The 21,844-nt window shown below is 31.6% G+C and overlaps 1 protein-coding gene across 6 annotated transcripts in view; it reads left to right on the top strand.

Annotated features, from left to right (window-relative positions):
* LOC142320410 (stAR-related lipid transfer protein 3-like) overlaps positions 1-21,844 on the top strand; it is a 207,669-nt gene that overhangs the window by 162,757 nt on the left and 23,068 nt on the right. For 5 of the 6 annotated variants that reach the window (XM_075358122.1, XM_075358117.1, XM_075358118.1 and 2 more), the window contains 3 exons: positions 982-1,101; positions 8,915-8,970; positions 15,942-16,091. In XM_075358122.1, the coding sequence (XP_075214237.1) occupies positions 982-1,101; positions 8,915-8,970; positions 15,942-16,091 (326 nt within the window). The remainder of the gene's footprint in view (positions 1-981; positions 1,102-8,914; positions 8,971-15,941; positions 16,092-21,844) is intronic. The other variant, XM_075358120.1, reaches the window with a different exon arrangement.

The raw sequence follows: 21,844 nt of genomic DNA, 5'->3' as shown, positions 1-21,844 counted from the left end.
GCCGATATACCCTTCCGCTAAGGATCTACCCATCTCGTCCCTATTCTAACAGTTCCAGATGTGCGTTTCGCGGAGTCTTCACTTCGCAACCAACTCATACCTTGAGGGTTCTTTATGTCATCATCGGGGAATCCTGACCCCCCTATTCATGAATGTGGGTGGACCCAAACATCCTAGGCAAAAAGATTACCGCCTTGGCCCTGCACATCGCCACACTTGGACCCTTTTTTTTTTTTAAATTATAATACTCTGTCACACATACATGAGTGCATCTCACCCTACTTCTATAAAACAAAATAAAAATTAAATAAATAAAAATCCTCTTGATCGCAGCACCATCAAGCATGGCCATTACTTCCTTACAGCAAGCATTCCTCATCACATCCTGTTCCTAGCATTGTAGAGCCAACTCCCCATGACTGCTCTCTTCCATCATGCCCAGAATTCTACCAACCATTTTCTCCACGGCATTCCATTCCCTCCTGCCTAGGAGCATGTATGTACCTACGATTGCTGCCTGGGTGAAATTCTTAAAAACCAGCATTTTGGTAATTAATTGTATTGTTATATTAGTTCTGCTGTTAGATTCTATCATTAACAGATGTTTAATTTATTTATATTAACATCAAAACAAAACAAATTTACAGTTCAGTTTTTCATTATTTACTGAATACACCATACAGTTCATACATGCTTTGTTAATTAACAATCTTTAAACAACAGAAACATCAAGCACATGCAGTTACAGACTCTAGCTATATAAAGATGTCAAACAAACTTGAAATCTGTATACGTTAAGTTGAACCTTAATTCTTTCTAAGTTACATTCAATCAGTCATTTTCATATTTCTGATCTGTGAGTGTTTTGTCTGAATGGACAATTATATTTAAATATGATTTTTCGTGTAAGTATATTTAATTAAATTATAAGTTTAAATTTCCTTTGTATAAATCTGAATTTTCTTCTTCTGTGTTCTATAGATACTTGTCAAGATGAGATGCGGCAGCCGCTTTTAAAATATGTTGAAGATTTTAGAGGAAGGGCTGATAGTACTTCTAGTACTGCATCTGGATTTTATTCTCCATTTGATACTCCACATGGTAATTTTGAATGTTTTTTTATAATCATAAAATGTTTCTGCACCTAAAAAACACTGCAAATAAATAGGAGCATAATAAATAAATGTTTAAATAATACTCTTATTTTCATTTTTATATATTTTTTTTTTATTACCTTAAATACTTTCTATTTACGAAAAACAGGAAGTTCTGTTAGACTTCAAAAAGAGTGTTATAGTCATGATACCAAAGAAAACAGGAGCAGATAAATGTGAAGAATACAGAACAATTAGTTTAACTAGTCACGCATCAAAAATCTTAACTAGAATTCTGTACAGAAGAATTGAGTGGAGAGTGGATGTTAGGAGAAGACCAATTTGGTTTCAGGAAAAGTATAGGGACAAGGGAAGCAATTTTAGATCTCAGATTAATAGTAGAAGGAAGATTAAAGAAAAACAAATCAACATACTTGGCATTTATAGACCCGGAAAAGATGTTCGACAACGTCAACTGGAATAAAGTGTTCAGCATTTAAAAAAAATTAGGGTTCAAATACAGAGATAGAAGAACAATTGCTAATATTTACAAGAACCAAACAACAACAGTAATAATTGAAGAACATAAGAAAAAAGCTGTAATAAAAAAGGGAGTCCGACAAGGATGTTCCCTGTCCACGTTACTTTTTAATATTTACACAGAACTAGCAGTTAATGATATTAAAGAACAACTTAGATCCGGAGTAACAGTACAAGGTGAAACGATAAACATGATACGATTTGCTGATGATATTATAATTCTAGCCAAGAGTAAAAAAGATTTAGAAGAAACAATGAATGGCATGGATGAAGTCCTATGCAAGAACTATTGCATGAAAATAAACAAGAACAAAATGAAAGTAATGAAATGAAGTAGAAATAACGAAGGTGGACCACTGAATGTAAAAATAGGTAGAGAAAAGATTATGGAGGTAGAAGAATTTTGTTATTTGGGAAGTAGAATTACTAAAGTTGGACAAAGCAGGAGCGATATAAAATACCAAATAGCACAGGTGAAATGAGCCTTCAGTCAGAAATAAAATTTGTTTACATCAAAAATTAATTTAAACGTCAGGAAAAGATTTTTGAAAGTATACGTTTCGAACCTAGCTTTATATGGAAGAGAAACTTGGACAATACCTGAGAAGATGTACCTGAGAAGAAAAGATTAGAAACTTTTGAAATGCGGTACCATAGGAGAATGTTAAAAATCAGATGGGTGGATAAAGTGGCAAATGAAGATGTATTGCGGCAAATCGATCAAGAAGGAAGCATTTTGAAAAATATAGTTACAAGAAGAGATGCAACATATTAAGGCATCCTGGAATAGTCGCTTTAATATTGGAGGCACAGGTAGAAGGGACAAATTGTGCAGGCAAGCAACATTTGGAATATGTAAAACAAATTGTTGGGGTTGTAGGATGTAGGGGGTATACGAAATGAAACGACTAGCACTAGATAGGGAATCTTGGAGAGCTACATCAAATAGTCAAATGACTGAAGACATAAAAAAAGTATTTTTATAAATTGTAACCACTTGGAACATGGAACTATTTATTAAAAAAAAAAAAAACAAATTCATTACAGAAGGGTAATTCCTGTTTGGCAAATTTACTAGCAGTGATTATGTTAAGCAGGTTAACTGCTAGGAAAAAGTGAAAAGGAGATAGTGAAAAAGACTCCTCACATATATACTTATTTATATCTATTCTTTTAACAAATAGAGGTTGACATTTTTGTTGTCTGTTAAAGGTTGGGGTTTATATAATGTCTTAATTTACATTTCTTTGGACGATTAAAAAGTAGGATGGAAGATTTGTAAATCAGTAAATGGAGAAAAACATACTGTAAAAAATGGTCATGTTTATTTTTATATTAAGTTTGACTAATTATTTTGGTTTTTTGTACTTTTTGAAAAAAAGATTGTTGATAATTAATCTCTTTGTGATTATAATATTTAGATATTCTACATTGTGGAGTAAAACTGAGGAGGGGTTTACCTAGCTAGATAAGTCTTTATCAGGTTGTGTAAGAAAGTATAAATAATATTGCTATTTTTGTGGTTAATCAGTATGTTAATCAATTTTGTTGTGACTGTTGAAATCATTTTAATAAAATTATTAATCATTATTATATTACTTTATTGCAAAATTTGCCTGTTTAAATTCAACCTTATCATCTGTAGGTATGGTTTTATTTTATTGTTTAATTAATATATTTTATTGTATTTGAAGTTGAATATATGAAACTAATTCAAATTTTTTTATAGTATTAAAATCAATTTTGGCATTCTCTATCACTTTCTGTTCCTTAATTTGTGACTTGTCTTGCCAAGGGCTTTTTCATTGTTTCTCTGATATCTTGATGTATGTCTGATATTTCCTTTCACACCTGTCCTGACAGCAGAAGTATATTTCAGTTTGGATTTTCTTTTGTTATTTTGTTACTGTAGCTTTTTTAATCAAGTAAATTCTCAGTTACTACTTCATTGCATACGTTTGTTATCTCAGATCATGGGCACAATTTTGGACTAATTTAAGAATAAATCATTAAGTTAATATTGCCTTGAAATCGAGTAAATGTCTTATGCCTGCAATTATGCCATTTGTATATATTCATGTTTTATGAATAAGATTTAATGATAGGTCATTTCATTAGTGTAACAATTAAAAAGGAATTGAATATAGCATTTTTTAAGGCATCCCTGTTTTTATTTTGAAAAGATTTTGTACTGAATTTTTTATGAAATCTTTAGAAAACAACTAAATAAATAAGAATAAAAAAGTTTCAGTATTACACTTAATAACCCATAATGTTATAAATTATTAAGGTCGATTGGTTTTAAAATAATCATTTGTCTGAGATTTCATGACACTTTCAGCAAAATCAATTATTTGTAGTTTTAATAATCAAAATTCAATCTTAATTGAAAATTAAAAATAATTTTAAAGTCAAAAAATGAAATACTAGTAATATATCAACCGATAAGATTTGTTAGTATTTTTCTATTGTAAGCAAAAAATAGTTAATAATTAAAAAAAATGAAAATCAAAACTTTAAACGTACGCATTTTAAAGAGTAATGTAAAAAAAAATTTTTTTCATCTTCAGTCATTTGACTGGTATGATGCAGCTCTCTAAGATTCCCTATTTAGTGTTAGTCATTTCATTTCGGTATACCCCCTACATCCTACATTCCTAATACTTGTTTTACATATTCCAAAAGTTGCCTGCCTGCACAATTTTTCCCTTCTACTTGTCCCTCCAATATTAAAGCAATTATTCCAGAATGCCTTTATATGTGACCTATAAGTCTGTCTCTTCTTTTAACTATATTTTTCCAAACGCTTCTTTCTTCATCGATTTGTCGCAATATCTCTTCATTTGTCACTTTATCCACCCGTCTGATTTTTTAAATTCCCTTATAGCATCACATTTAAAAAGCTTCTAATCTTTTCTTCTCAGGCACTCCGATCGTCCAAGTTTCACATCCGTATAAAGCTACGCGCCAAACTTCCACTTTCAAAAATGTTTTCCTGACGTTTAAATTAATTTTTGTAAAAAAAAATAAAGATAAATCTGTATTTATTAATTTTCTTATAGAAAAAAAACTCCAAATTATTTGTATTGTAAGAGTTTGTTAAATCAATGACAGTGAGGAAAATCATAAAAAGTCAATAAAGTTTGAAATAAAATACAGGGTTATCATAAAAGAATGGTGCAGTTTTGAACATGGTTTAAATTAAAACAGAATTACTTACAGTTTATGTTATTTATTTTTTAAACTTGTCGTCTCAAACATTTTTTTACATAATTAATAAATTTCAGTATGTGCGCCCTTAGTCGCTCGATAAATGTCCAAACGATACTCAACTTGTCTCCAAACATTAGTTAACATTTCTTCGTTAACGGTTGTCATTGCTTCGTTAATCCTGTTTTTTAAGTGGTTTAGGTTGCGAATTTTTTGTATATAAACAACGCTTTTGATGAACCCCCACAAGAAAAAATCACAAGGTGTCAGGTCTGGACTCTTTGGAGGCCAAAGTATGGGTCCTTGCCGGCCTACCTTTCGATCTCCAAATTTTTTGTTCAAAGCATCCGTGACCAATGCGTGACAAGTGCGGGGGAGCACCATCTTGTTGGAAATGAAGTCGATGAATGTTTTCGAGTTCATCCGGCTGAGTAAAGCAATAATCGGTTAACATGTCAAGATACACAACTCCATTAATTGTTTTTTCAGCAAAGAAGAAAGGCCCTATTACACGATTTTTCATCGTTAACTCTAGGCGAATCGCATTGTTTCTCAATAATTGCGTGTGTTCAGAGCCCCATATTTGTGAATTGTGTCTGTTAACACATCCATTCACGTGGAATGTAGCTTCGTCTGTAAAAATTATATCATCTAAAAATGATTGGTTTTCACTTATTCTGTCCAACATTTCAACAGCGAAATTGTAATGTTTTACACCATCATTGGGTTTCAATTCCTGCAGTATCTGGATTTTATAAGCGTGTAATTTCAGTTTTTTATGTAAACCTTTGTGAACTGTTGATTTTGGAATACCTAATTTGACGCTTCGATGGGGGATGGACTTCCCAAGACTTCTAATTGCCAGTTGTCTAATTAGTTCAACTGTTTCGTGTGTTACACTTGGTCTGCCGGTTGATTTCTGTTTCTTAACCGATCCGGTTTCTTCGAATCGTTTGAACCAACGTGTTATTTTTGTGTGGTGGATCTCTTCCGAATTCACGTTGAACTAAAATTACGAATTTTAATTCAGTCATCAATAAAATACACTTTGCTTTGTCTTTATTCGAGAACATAGTAACTCACTAAACTCATTGCTACAACAATACAAGAACTGATGTTATGGTTACAACTGCTGGTAAACAAACTTTTGGGTTGGAGGCTTTCAGGGATACCAATATAACATCTAGAAATTTCCCTACAATCTTCCTATGAATTAATGAATCCGCACCATTCTTTTATGATAACCCTGTATTATAAAAAAAAAAAATTGAATTGTTCATAAATATAAAATATAATTAGAATATACATTAATTTAATGCGTTTTTTAATTTTAATATTCAGAACAAAGTTTTCATTATAAAAATCAGTTAATTAAAATGAAGTGAAAAAAAAAATTAACATGGATTTTAGTCTCAATCAGATATTTAGGCATTGTAAAGTGTAATAACTTCAAAGTGTCAGGAATTGTAGTTTATTTTGAATACAATCATTTTTTTTACAAATTATTAAATTTTAGTATAAAATATAATTATAAATATAACAATAATCTTAATACTTAACATCATTCAAAGAAATTTTTTTTAGTATTTTATAAATTGAAAAGTATAACCATTTAACTGCTAAGTTTAAAAAATGTTTTATTAAAACGTATTTTCTGAACTTACAAAATGTTATGCAAGTTATTCAAAATTTTTAACTAGAATTTATCATATGTTCCTAGACTTTTCTTGCAGCGACCTACCACCTTTCACTTATCACATCATTTTGATAAGTGGGTCGGGACTGTTGGTAAAGTTGGGTCAGAAGCTATTGCCACATCCGTCAGAGAGTCGCAATATAACATCATATTTTTTTTTTTGATTTCTCAAAGAGCAGAAAGTTCAGCAACCATGAACAGGTAAAGAATAATAAGATGCCAGAACAGCTTGGACACAAACAATTTTTACTGTTGGAAAGAGAAAAGTGGGAAACCTGCTTAAATATATCTGGAATTATTTTTAAAAGTAGTTTTAGTTTTATTGATACTGAATAAATATTCATTTTTTTACAGTTGTTTGTCTAATTACAGAACAATATATATATATATATATATATATATATATATATATGTATATATATACAGAGTGATTCAGGAGGATAGGGCAATACTTTGACAACGCATTCTAGAGCCTAAAAATAAGAAAAAAGATCATATATAAACATAGGTCCGAAAACGCTTCGTTAGTGAGTTATACAGGGTGAAAGATTTCGCCCGAATTTCAGTTCCACCGGGTAAATTAAGGCTTTCTGAAATCTGGGAAAGTCAATTAAGGGGCAAATTCAATTGTTTCTTATGACTTTTGATCTGGAAAATAGAAAAAAATAGGTCCCAGAACTGTACTCTCTTAGTTTCTAAGGTATCCCATGTAAAATGCCAAAAATAGGGTCAAAAAACACATTTTTTTTACCTTTGACGTACAATAACGTTGTTAAATTGGCAATAAATCATACATTTTTTAAACATAAATTGTAGAGAATTTAATTATAAGAAGATTGATCTAAATAATGTCAACAGAAAACAAATAAAATTTTAAACATGTTGACTCTTATTATCAACAAAAACTTAGAAGAAAGTGTTATAAAAAAAGAAAACAGATGTGTCTAGTAGATACAATAATTTTAGACCTACGGAAAGCAAATTGGCAACACTGATTTTTTTCATCACAATTTGTTTAAATACTACTCATTTTTGTCAGTTAATTGTGGTAATGTGTTAAATAACCTTTCGCTGATCAATCGTGTTTGCAGTATTACGTCGAATTTTTATCATAAAAATTTCAGAAAACTGTTAAAAAGTGTAATTTTGTATTCATTTCAGTGCATAAAAATATTGCTGGAAAATATCCCCTTAGCAAAACGAATTGAAATGTATTACTAACTTGATGGAGCTTTTACACATTTCACTAATGAAGTAAGGCAATTTCTTGATAAAAAGTTTGCTGGTAAATGGATAGGATGTGGAGGGCCAGTTAATTGGCCACCGAGATCCCCAGACCTCACTCCGTTGGATTATTGTTTGTGGGGACGGTTGAAAAATAAGGTTTACAAGCAAAAAGTAGACACACACGATGAACTGATTGCTCAGATTCTCAACGCTGGATCTATAATCAAGGAACGCAAAGATACCGTTAGACTGGTAACACAAACTCTAGTACAATGCGTTGAAAAGTGCATTGAACACAACGGTGGCATTTTTGAAAGTTATTAAACTATATGAAATACTACTTGTAAACAGCATTTTATCATTATCATAAAAAACCAGCAAGTATTCTTTCTTCCTCCAGTTATTTTCTACTGTACATAACGAAAAAGTTTTTTCAATCTGTTAAAAATTAATCTGTTTTGTTGTTAATTAAAGTCGACATGTTTAAAATTTTATTTGATTTCTGTTTTCTGTTGACATTTACATCAATCTTCTTTTAATTAAATTTTCTACAATTTATGTTTAAAAAATGTATGATTTATTGCCAATTTAACAACATTATTGTACGTCAAAGGTAAAAAAATGTGTTTTTTGACCCTATTTTTGGCGTTTTACAAGAGATATCTTAGAAACTAAGAGAGATACAGTTCTGGGACCTATTTTTTTCTATTTTCCAGATCAAAAACCATAAGAAACAATTAAATTTTCCCCTTAATTGACCTTCCCAGAATTTAAGAAACCCTTAATTTACCTGGAGGAACTGAAACTCGGGCGAAATCTTTCACCCTGTATAACTCGCTAACGAAGTGTTTTCGGACCTATGTTTATATAAACTTTTTTCTTATTTTTAGCCTCTAGAATGAGTTGTCAAAGTATTGCCCTATCCTCCTGAATCACTCTGTATATATATTTATTTAATTACAGCAAATGAAATTAAATTTAGAAGTTAGTTTTTTCCATTTTTAAGTTATTTTGTGTTATAATTATTTAAATTAGTATTTGTTTACTTATTGGTGGATTTTATTTTGCTTTTTTAATATCTGTGTAGCTGTAATAAATTTTTTCCTTGTAATTTTATTAATAATACTATATTTATTTTTAATTTCAGATTCAGATATGGAGGGTGAAAATGCTTGTTCACAAGTTCATGCGCTTAATGCTGAAGTAAATATCTTGCCTATTATTAATACGTTGTATATATTTTTTCTTTTTTTTTTCTAATGTGTTCATTGCAATCTGTTCAACTAGTAAACAATAAGCAGTCCCTTCACAGCCCTGCAAGATGAGGATGATATATATGACGTGTAAATGAAGTGCAGTTTTGAATAGAATAAAGCTAACTGTCTAGTCCAAAATCCGAACGAATTTGGATTTTGGACTTTTTCTTAACTGCGGTAATAAGCCCTCATTGAGAGCTTTTTAACAATATATTGTAAGTGGTACTTATTTTCATCAGTTGCAGAGTTTTAGCCAAATAAAATTTTAATTAATGAAATATTTGGATGTTACAAGGGAAAGCACATCGGTTTGAATCAGACTTATCTCCTTTTTTTTTAAATTTAAATATATTAATTTATTAATAATTATTAACCTCTGATTGTAAAAAAATATATACAGTAAATAATAAATCATTAATAACAATAAAAAATAAATAAATAAAAAATATCTGAAGTTATTAATGTTTAGAAAAAAATTCATATAGACTAAAAATCAATGTATCACTGAAAAATCATTATCAAGTCTTTATTGAAGTATTTAGAAAAGAATTTTATATAAACCTTTCATATCTTTGAAAGTAATTAAAATTAAAATGATTTTGTTGATTACAAAATATTTTTAAAGTGTAAACTAAACTTGCATTGTAGTGTTAGGCAGAGTATTTCCAAGGATTCAGTATATTTTTTAAAGTCTACTAAAGAAAAACAGTTAGGTTTTAATTGCTGGTGTATTTTTTCAATACATGCATTAAGATATTCTTGGTATGGTTAATTTTAAATGTAGTTTTAACTCGCTACTCATGATTATAGATTTTTGTCTTCATAAGAAAATTTAAATTACACTTTCTAATTATAATTACTGAGTTATTTAACAGTAATAATAGAATTGTTTTTATTATTATTAAATATTTTTATAATTAAGAATTGTTTTTTTTTTTTTTGGAGGAGTGAAAAACATTACAATTAAATAACAGTAACTAGAATCCTAAAGAAAAATCAAACAATTATCAAACATGAGGTTTTAAAAGTCTAAAAGCAAAACTAGAATGGATTTAGAGGCCACAATGGATATAAACTATAAACAACTATATAAAATATAAAAAATATAAAGCAAGGAGTATAAAGGGTTTCTTGTATAACAATAAAAAATAAAATTACCACTGAAATACAACTAGCCAAGGAATTGCTTCAAATCTATAAAATTTCTATATTAAAAAATAGGGAGAGTAAATACGAATAATGTAACATAACTATTAAAATCTGAAAATTATTTTAATGTTTCTAATATTGATGCATCCAACCCCATAGAGGAAGAACCCACCTTGTGACGCTTCTGGTTGCCAACCCCCCTCCATTCGTAGCCCTGATTTAACAGGAGTTGTCTTTTGCCCCCTAACTTTTTACATCTCACAGTAATAAGCCAGGCCTCATTGGGATGCCACCAATGTAAATGCCTCGGTAGACATTTACATCGGTGATTTTAAACTCAGCTTTTGCCTTCGCTGTAGGCCTTGTCCGGACATCTTGAATATCCTACATCGTTGCCCTCTGAACTAGCTAACCAAGTTCGCGGAAGCATGAACCCCACACCTAGTTCTACTTTTATTGAGTCAATTCTAGTAAATGTTTCGAAATTCAAGGCATATTTAACAACAGTATACCACCAAAATATTGTTCACAACAATGAAATTTAGTCCTAGTCCCCTTAGTGAACTCAACTTCAGTTCACACCCCAGACTTAGGTTAATTAACAGACTTCAGTCTGGTCTACAAGGGAGAGGCGGACAGAACTCCTACTCCCACTCAGCTCCGTCACAGAGTCCTGCATGACATTTACTTGCTTTCAACCATTGTCAAGATGCAGCTACACCTCATCGCTGCAAGGGTTCCATGCCCTCAGCAGTGCAGTCACCATTTCGCCGACAGTGTCATGTGCTCATTCAAAACTGCCCACGTCGAAACACTGCTACACCTCACGGCTAACCCATGACCTTGGCAGTGCAGTCGCCATTCCAGCGACAGCTAAACAGTCAAAATAATCTCCACAAATACTATCTAACTGTGTCTCAATGCCATTGCCTTACCTCCAGCCAATCAATCGCTCAGGCGATCCCTAGCCACCCAGGGTGCTCTATTCTACTATACCCCTTCAGCCGCCCTGCTAAGGGTGAGGAATTGGAGGAAGCCAGCCACAATAGTCCAGTCTCTGCGAGTTCAAAGAATGAATCCATTCTCTCGAGTTCCCTAACAACTTTGGTATGCTCAGCCTCGTATCAGGGACAAACATAAAGGACATGGTTCGTGGTGTCATCAACTCTGGGCACAAGCCCAAATCAACCAAACCAAACCTAGCCAAACTATTTCTAAAGGCACCTAATATTGATGCAACCCAAAAACTAACCTTAAATTAATGTGCCTTAATTAAAAATACAAAAACAGATCAATAATTAAATTCTTGAATAAGTTTATCCAGCTATTATTACTTAATGAATCAATCACCTGATTTTGCCTGAAAAATTTTTAAATAAATATCTTTAAATATTTTACTCACCAATAAAGTGCGTAAAGTTGACATATGAACGTTTATTCAAATGAATATGTTTCATTCTTGCTTTAAATAACTGGTTTTATCAAGCGATCACCAGTATTATGTATTATCACCAGTAATTGTGAACATAGAAACTTACTTAATTAATATCAAAGCTGGGTTCTTTTTATAATACAGTGGCAAACAAATTAATCCGAACAGAGTATTTTTTTACAAAAAATTTTATTTTTAAAAGGGAAAATGTTTAGTAACCAAACTTACTTAAATTTAATAGTTTATGTGTCCTTTGTTTTTTATTATATAATTAATTCTCTTTGGTAGGGATTCCACTAAGGTAGGACAGTGATTTTTGATTTCTTCATCTCGAAATCAAACCTGTATCACTGAACTAATAAGGTCAGTTTTTTCAGTTTTCTTTTTAGTATGGCCCATAGATTTTCAATGGGATTCAGGTCGGGGGAGTTCCCTAGCCACAACGGCACTCAAATGTTTTGGTTTTTGAAGAATTCTTTTGCTTTCTTTGTTGTGCAAGTTTCTGTTGAAAAATTAGTTCTGGGTTCTTCTGCATAAGCGGGACAATTTTTCTTTGACATATGTTAATGTATTGGTTCAATTTCATCATCCCATCCACGTACATAAGTGTTTCTGGCCCTTCATATATAAAACATCCCCAAAACATCTTGTTGGCTGGGTGTTTGGGAGATTGTTGCTAGTGTTCTGGTGTAATAGTTTTCTCAACTATTGACTTACAAATATAGGCTACTCTCTTCCCTTGGACAAAAAAATTAATCTCGTCTGAAAATTTAACTTTTTTTCACACCTAAATAGTCCATTCTTTATGTTCCTTTGCCCATTGAAGTCTTTTTTCTTCATAATCTGTCAGTAACTGCTTCTTTTTAGGTTTCCGAGCAATCCTTCCCACTGCCAACAATCTTCTACGAACTTTCATATCAAAAACATTAGTCCCACTGGCTCTCAAGTCCCTCCCTATTAAGGTCAACAGCTGACAATTGTGGATTAATTTTGCTTTTTCTTTTTAGTAATCGATCCTGTATAGGTGTGGTTTTGTTTTCCCATCCAGATTTTCCTTTTCTATTTGGAGAGACGGAACCTGTTTTCTTAGACCATTTTACAATTGCATTTACAGTACCTAACCCAACACTACACTCGCTAGCATTTTGTCTTTGAGTCATTTGTGTGTCTTATGACAGAGCACCAGTCTTTGACCGCTTCCTTGGGATTATATCTATTGTTAACTAACAAGGTCACCAAAAAATAAATGGAAATGAATTATAAAAGCACAAAAAAAAATTCTGTTTGTATATGAACTAACAACATAACCTGAAACACCAAAAAGCAAGCAGTCTGCCATAGAATGAAAATTCCCCACAACAGAACAAAATTCCCTTTGTTCAGATTAATTTTTTTGCTACTGGTAATGTTGCTGATTATTTAGAATAGCTATTTGAAGACTTCCTGATCTTATCAAGCACTTTGGAAACTAGTTGTGAAAAATGGCTGCCATTTTGGTTAAGATTGTTGTAGTCCAAATATTTTTACATCAGAATTCATTCTACAGGGTCCGGCATATAAACCTGACGATTTTTGAGGGATAATAATTAAACTGTGTTTTGTACTATTAAAACATTTAATATATCTAATTAAGATCAATTTTTGCAATTTATAGTGAATTACTTACATAGATATTTTTTTTATTTGAATATTATGTCGTCCAAATGTTTTCCATTACTCCTCACACACTCGCTTAACCTCATTCTAAAATTTGACATTGCTCGCTCAATCATCACTTGTGGAACCGCTTCAATTTCTCCTTGAGTTCTGCAATTGACTGTGGTCGACTACTGAAGACTATGTTTGAGATACCCCCACAGAAAAAAATCACAAACAGCCAGATCAGGTGAACACACTGGCCAAGGAATGTCGCCAAATCAGGAAATCAAATGTCCAGGAAAGGTTTCTCGCAGAACATCCACTGCGATTCTCGCCATATGGGCGGTGCCACCCATCCTGTTGAAACCAAATTTCATGTCCTTGAAAGTCATTCAGTTTCAGTCGCAGAAATTCTTTCAACATGTTTACGTATCGATGTTACTGTTACTCTGCAATTTAACTACTCAAAAAAATACGGGCCGATTATGCCGAACTTTGAAACCGCACACCACAGTGTAACATATCGACTGTGAAGTGGTTTTTCAAGAATTTGCCGTGGATTATGCGAAGTCCGATAACGGTAATTTTGTTTATTCACAAATCCTGATAGATGAAAATGCGCCTTGTCACTTAAAAGAATAATGGCATCCTGGTGGACATTTTCGAGGATGACCTTGCAAGCTGCTTTGCGAGACGCCCGATCATTTGCATTAAGTTGCTGCATTAACATCATTTTATACGGATGGAATTTCAGGTCAGCATGAAGAATTCATTGTACACTTCAATCAGAAATGGCTAGCACAACAGCACGCCTCGCTGCTAAACGTCGTCGAGACCGCATAACAGCTAACCTTACAGCGTTAATTTTTTCAGGCGTACTCACAGTTCGTTTTCATCCTGTCGGTTTCATTTTTAAAGCAGACGATGTGTTCCTGAAATTCTTCACCCACAACAATATCGTAGTCCTACTAGGAACAGACGCATGTCGATTTAAATTGAAATGTCTGCGAAATAAATGCTGTGTTATTATAACAGAGTCATTATTTTTACAATAGGCTTCGATCACAAACGCTTGTTGTTCACCCGATCATGACATACTGGCTACTGAAATAGCATAGCATGAATAGACCTGTCGATGTACAACACCTTCTCATTGACAGTGGTCCCAACATAACAATTACTACAAAGTCGTCAGATTTATATGCTGGACCCTGTATATTAATTAGAAAGTATAGTTGAATATCTAAATTATGACTTCTTTGATGGAATTATAGGTAGCATCTTAGTCTTTTATTCAGAAGATCCCGTTTTCAAATCCTGGTCAGGTATGGCATTTTTCATTTACTATAAAATTTCCATTTCAAATTCCTGCTTACAATCTTGTGGCTTATGTTGTAAATTATTCATAAAAAAAAGTAATAAGTAAAAGAGTAGTATTCATATACTACTCAGCATCCCATTTCATAATACATTTTCTAATAAATAAACATTTAAAGCAATTACTCCTTTTTTAAAAAAATCAGAAAGTTTTAATAATTTATTGCACACTGGCTATGATTAATTTATTTCAACAATATTTACATCTGAAGTAAATTAATTTACAGGATTTATAAAGTATGGCAACCTTAAATAATTTCTCAACCATTAAAGATAGAAAAATAAAATTTATAAAATGAACCTGCGTTGAAACAATCTATTTTTTTTGCAATACAAGACAACCGCAACTCAAGCATCGAGGAAACCACCATAAGAAAGCCAACTAAAAAAAAAAAGAAAAAAATTTTAAATGTAAAGGGTAAGGTTTGATATGTTTTAAACGGCATTGAAAAAGAAACTGATTTTTTAAAGGGCATCTTTTCACTGTAAAGATTATTCTCATTTCATTATTCTGTTTAAAGATTATTCTTATTTATTTATTTTGTTATTTTTTCACTTCAAAATGGATCATTTTGATGTAGGAACATTTACTTAAACAATTTATTTTTTTGTAGTTTTCATTGTTGAGCAGTTATTATTTAAAAAGTACTGAGACCAATTGAAAATAGCCATGAAAACATTAAATGCCCACTATTTTGTTGTTATAGTTGTCAAAGCCACTGGGCTTTTGTCAATGCCACTGCAATTTTGGTTAAGATTGTCGTAGTCCAAAGTTTTTTACATCAGAATTCATTCTATATTGTAAGCAGGAATTTGAAATGGAAATTTTATAGTAAATGAAAAATGCCATACCTGACCAGGATTTGAAAACGGGATCTTCTAGATAAAAAACTAAGATGCTACCTACAATTCCATCAAAGAAGTCATAATTTAGATATTCAACTATACTTTCTATTTAATATAGAATGAATTCTGATCTAAAAAACTTTGCACTACGACAATCTTAACCAAAATGGCATTGGGCCCTGTCAAATGATCGGTCACAATTCTACCTTTTTCATTTAAAAATTTGTATTGCCCCTAAAGTCTGGCAGTGGATGGCGTATCATACCAAAACATAGATTATTTTGAGGTAGAAGCATTTGTAAAATTTAATATTTCTATGTTTAACTGTTGTAATGTTATTTGAGGGTTCCCTTAGTTGGGATTGAGCATTAGGTTTATTAAACCATAGATTTAGTTTGATTAAGTTTAATTATTATTATTTAGAATAATACTAGTTTTCATACGATCTGTTTTTAGTTTTTTTGCCCTTTTTGTAGGATCTGGCTTTAATAAAAAAAGGTCAGGAGGTTATGATTGAAGCCCTTGAGACGCTTTTCACTGAAGGTTGGACAAAACGATCACCAAAAGATTCTGAAGATGTTATTGAAAGCAAAAGTATTGATGGTGTAACAATTTGGCGAATGCAGGTAAATTCTTATTATTCTTTAAGTTTTGAATGATGATAATTGATAATAGATTTGAAGTTAAACTATATTTGTTTGATTCAGTTTCAAATTTTTTTCAGTTTTTGTTTTCTTTCAGCTATAACACAGGGCTGTCTCTTAGTTCCTGGTTTTTGGTGGGATTGTCTTATATAGTATCAGCCTATCATTATTCAATACTAGCAGACCCAGCAATGCTTCGCTATTGCTAGATTTGAGTATATACAGTATCTTTCATAAGTCTAAGGACAAGTTAAAAATAACCGAAAAATCAGTATTTTATGACAAAATCTTTATTTTATACAAGTAAAAATTAAAAATAAAAATAACAGAGATAATGCTACATCATTTTTTAAATGTTTAGTATTTTGTATGACCATACGATTTTAGGCACTGCTACTATATCAGGCATTGATTCAATCAATTCCAGACATTTTTCTTTCATCACCTGTTCCCACAGACTTGCAATTTGAAGTCGTAACTCAGCCTTATTTTTAGGTTTTCTTTTACCAAGTTGCAGTGCCATCCGATTCCATAAATTCTCAATCGGATTTAAGTCAGCACTACGAGCAAGCCAGTCCAAAAATTCCACATCATTTGCATCAAACCGTGCCTTGGTAACTCGTGATTTACAACAAGGTACGTTGTCTTGCTGGAAGATGAAATTCTCACTCGACAGGTTATGGACACTAGAATTCTTCCGTTGTTTTTATGTACTGTATATTGTTCATTGTCCCATCCATTATTCTAAAGTGTCCAGCGCCCTCTGAAGTTATGCAACCCCACACCAAGACAGCAGGAATGATGCAGGTTGGTAGAAACTTTTCAGTTTTTGTTCACCTGACCCTAATTTCTCTGTTTGAATACAACTGGAATCCGCTTTCATCAGAAAAGACAACCCTTCGCCATGCTTCTTTCAACCGGTTCTTCGTTTGCTTGCAAAACTGACAAAGTTTTGACTTGTGGACAGCGTTTAAAAGAGGCTTTGCTAATGCAAAATGTGATTCCATTCCAGATTCTTTTAAACGTCTAGAAAGAGTGGTAGTACTAACCTGAATTCCATGATTTTGTGCTACTTCTGTCGCTAAATCAGGCAAACTAGCACACCAATTAAGTTTTGATACCTTTATAATTGCTCTGTCTTACCTCATTCATGTTTTTCGTGGTCGACCAGATCGTGGAAGATCAGCGACAGTTTATTGATCACTTTATTTTTTGACGACTTGCTGTAAACATGTTTTTGATATTTTTAATCGTTCAGCAATGTCTGTGTGTGTTTTTCGCTTTCCAGAGACCGATTACTTACCATTTTACTACTACACTAATACTTTTCTTACCCGTTGTTAATATAAAAAACTTTTCACCAACCTAACCTCAAAGAAACAAATGCTAATTCATCACCGTTTTGGTGGGTAACTGCTGATAATAGTGCCAACTTGACATTTTTAATTACTGTTGGTATGCCTGATACTCTAATTTGGTGTACCTGACACTTTAAAGTTTTTGAACATTAAATTTACTTTACTTTTACTTTTAAATTAGTAACTTTACTTTAAAATTTTTGAACATTACTCTCTTAAAAACAAAAACTTGATGAAAATTTTAAAATCACTTAAGCCCCTTTAACTTAAAAAATAAATTTTTTGTTATTTTTCTTATTAGTCTATTGAAAAACTCTAAAACACAGCTTTAAAATGATATCACACTCATTAGCCTAGGTTACATATTTTACGAGAAATAGTAATTTCTTTATAAAAAACAGGCTAGCTTTAGCTCATTTAAATGACTCCATAAAATTTGAAGCATCTAACTTAAAAGCTTGCAGTTTTCACCAAAAGATGTATTTTTTAAAGCTGTTTCTCACAGACATATTAGATTTGTATGTAGTTCATAAGTTTAAAGACAAACTGACATAAACAGTTTTTCTAAGGTGTCCTTAAACTTATGAAAGATACTGCATATGGATTAAATGAACACAATTGAAAGTTTGATAAAACATTAAAAAACTGATCATTGCGGAACTTCAACAAAATTTATCTTTTCACTTTACCCTTTTTCAATTTTCCTTTTTTCCTGCGTGTAAATTGGTCCAGTAGTTTTTTAGTCTACAGCAAACACACATGTGAACATTGCCATTTATATATATATATATATAGAAGAAGAAAGTCTGTATATTTGTTTGTTTTATAAATATCTTGACACCAGCACCAGCTAGCGAATATAGTGTTTGCAAAAATTTTTCTTTTCACGTGACTAATGTAAATTCTAAATATGAACTAAATCAATCTATAAATACAATTTTTTGAAATATCTCAACCCCAGCACTATCTAGTGGTCCATTTTTTTTTTTTGCAAAAATGTTTCTTTTCACATAACTAATATATATTCTGAATAAAATTGTATATATATTTAAAAAAATTGTATTTATGGTTAAATACAATTTTTTGAAATATCTCGACCACAACACCACCTAGCAGGTCCAAACTAATTCAGAAACCTTCACAGGTGTGCACACAACAACTCATCAAAGTTTCATCGCAATTGAATGAATGGTGTAGGAACACATACAGGGCAAACAAACATTCATTTTTATATATATATATAAGATGTGGTAAAGAAAGGAATATAATTTTAAAATATGCAGTTATTTAACCAAATTTAAATTAATATTCTACTGATCTCTGCCTTTCATCTAGAGATTCCGGGTTTGAGTCCTGGTTAGGTACTGCATTTTCACATAGTCAACTCCTGATTATCCATGATCGGTTTAACCGCATTGTGAACTGCGATGCCTCTCAGAAAAAAAATAAGTTTCAAAAATTTGTAAAGAAGCTAAAAATCTGAAGTTTTTTACCGTTCTGCGGTAGGTTCATTCATTTCTTTACTTCTTCATTCATTAGCTACTTGAATGTGTGCTTGTTTTCAATGTGATGATGCTGTACTGTAATATGTACAGTATTAAAATTTACAAATCCTTCTGTTAATTCACGAGCACTGTGTGTGTTTGCCCATCAATTATCCTAAACAATTAGTCATAAAAAATGCTACAGACTTCTGTCGATGTGTTATCAGTCTTTCAATGCAACTAACAATGTGTTAGCATAATTCATTATGTAGGCTTAATAGATGTTTAATAGATCATTAATTTTACTTGCAGGATACTTTCAAATAATTTATACATTTAATCGTTTGTACTTTTTTTTTAAAAAATAATTCTTGTATTAATAATATTCTTGTATTTGTTTTGTTTATAAATTTCATGATTTTTTTTTTGTCTAATCGTTTCATTTTAGTATATCCCTACATCCCTAACAATTTGTTTTACATATTCCAAATGTTACCTGCTTGCACAATTTTTTCCTTCTACCTGTCCTTCCAATATTAAAGCGACTATTCCAGGATGCCTTAGTATGCGGCCTATAAGTCTGTCTCTTCTTTTAACTATATTTTTCCAAATGCTTCTTTCTTCATCTGTTTGCCGCAATACCTCTTCATTTGTCACTTTATCCACGCATCTGATTTTTAACATTCTCCTATAGCACCGCATTTCAAAAGCTTCTAATCTTTTCTTCTCAGATACTCCGATTGTCCAAGTTTCACTTCCATATAAAGCGGCACTCCAAACATATTATTTCAAAAATGTTTTCCTGACGTTTAAATTAATTTTTGATGTAAACAGATTATATCTCTGACTGAAGGCTTGTTTCCCCTGTGGTATGCGGCATTTTATATCGCTCCTGCTTCGTTCATCTTTACTAATTCTACATCCTAAATAACAAAATTCTTTTACCTCCGTAATCTTTTCTTATCCTATTTTTATATTTGGCGGTTCATCTACATTATTTCTACTACATTTCATTACTTTCGTTTTGTTCTTGTTTATTTTCATGCAGTAGTTCTTGCGTAGGACTTCATCCATGCTGTTCATTATTTCTTCTAAATCTTTTTACTCTCGGCTAGAATTACTATATCATCAGCAAATCGTAGCATCTTTATCTTTTCACCTTGTATTGTTATTTTGGATCTAAATTGTTCTTTAACATCATTAACTATTAGTTGTATGTAAAGATTAAAAAGTAATGGGGATAGGGAACATCCTTGTTGGACTCCCTTTCATATTACGACTTCTTTCTTATGTTCTTCAATTATTACTGTTGCTGTTTGGTTCCTGTAAATGTTAGAAATCGTTCTTCTATATCTGTATTTGAACCCTAATTTTTTTTAAATGTTGAAAATTTTTTATTCCAGTCTATGTTTATGATTTGTATATGCATAAAACTCGTTTCAAGATATATACATAATGTGGTTACAGTGGGTGATAAATGAAAACGTATATTGTCAGTTCAGGAACACTAGTAATTTTAGAGAAGCTGCATAAAGGATTCACCATGAAGCAACTTTTTACAGAATATAATACTGGAGATAACACTGTGTGTGATATTTGTAAAAATAAGGAAAAACTAATTGCATTTTCATCAGCTTCAGTTTCTTCCAGTGGAATGAAGCGACATAAAACTGTGAAAAAGTCTTCTTATGAAACGCTTGATAACACTATGTTCATTTAACGAGCTCAGAGTAATCCAGTAGCTGGGCCCATTTGCATCTTGCTGCAGAGCAATAATTTTTCCAGCAGTATGAAACCGAAGATGATGAATTGTTTGATCTCATTGTTTCCAACATGTTCCTGGTAATTAGAAGATGTTTACAACCAGTTTGATTTAACTGTTGTTTCTCGGGAAAAAAAAGAAACTGTTGTTCCACTTCAGTGTTTATTTCTACCCAATAGTAATACTGCGTAGTAAATCTGTTGAATTGCCAATTAGAGCTGTCAAACTGTCAGCTTCTTAATGAACATTAACTTGAACAAAAATAAATAAAGTCAATAAACTGTTTGCTGTTTTGTGAGAACAGGTTATTTGCCTGGCAGACTGCTGTTTTATAAATATTAAATAGACTGTAAGGTAACCGCTAAGATTGATTAGTTTCAAAAATGAATTAAATCTTATTCATGAAAATACTATAATATTAAAAGGCAGAATGAAAAGGTCATAAAACTGTCAAATCTTGTGATAAAATAATGCTGCCCCACAGAATTCTGTTTTAACAATAACTGACAGAAAATCAGTAAGGCAGTTGAAAAAAGCCATTAAAATATCTTCAGTCATCCATCATATAGCCCTGACCTAGTTCCCAACAATTATTTTTGTTTTCTTCACCTTAAACATTCGCTTTCATCACAAAAATTTGACAATGATGAGGAATTGAAAATTGGCTTTATTATGTGATATAAGTCACTGGTGTGGAATTTCTCAAAGGAATGAAAAAGCTTGTGAAATGCTATAAAAAATATGTTAAAGGGCAGCTATGTGGAAAAGTAGTAAATAAATGTGTTTTTATCCATAAATTATCAAGGTTGTTCATATTTCAAAGTTTTGTTTTTACTTCAAAATGGATGTTAAAAACATGCTTCATTTATATAAAGGTGTTTCTAGAATGGTTGGCTGGATATACTTTTTCAGATTCTACTTGTAAAATTAAATAAAAAATATCCTTAGGAAAAATGGTGATTTCTCCTTCGTTCTCCCTCTGTTCGCCATTTTCTTATTTTTATATAAAAATTTATATCTCAAGTTGTGATTGGCAAATCACATTAATATTTGGTAAGTGTCTTTGTATTAAAGTTGTAAGATTAACAAAAAATCAGGACTTAAATATTTTTGCAAATTACAAAGTGGCAG

Source organism: Lycorma delicatula, chromosome 2, assembly GCF_047948215.1.
Source record: "Lycorma delicatula isolate Av1 chromosome 2, ASM4794821v1, whole genome shotgun sequence".
NCBI lineage: Eukaryota > Metazoa > Arthropoda > Insecta > Hemiptera > Fulgoridae > Lycorma > Lycorma delicatula.
This window is presented reverse-complemented; position numbering and strand designations above follow the sequence as displayed.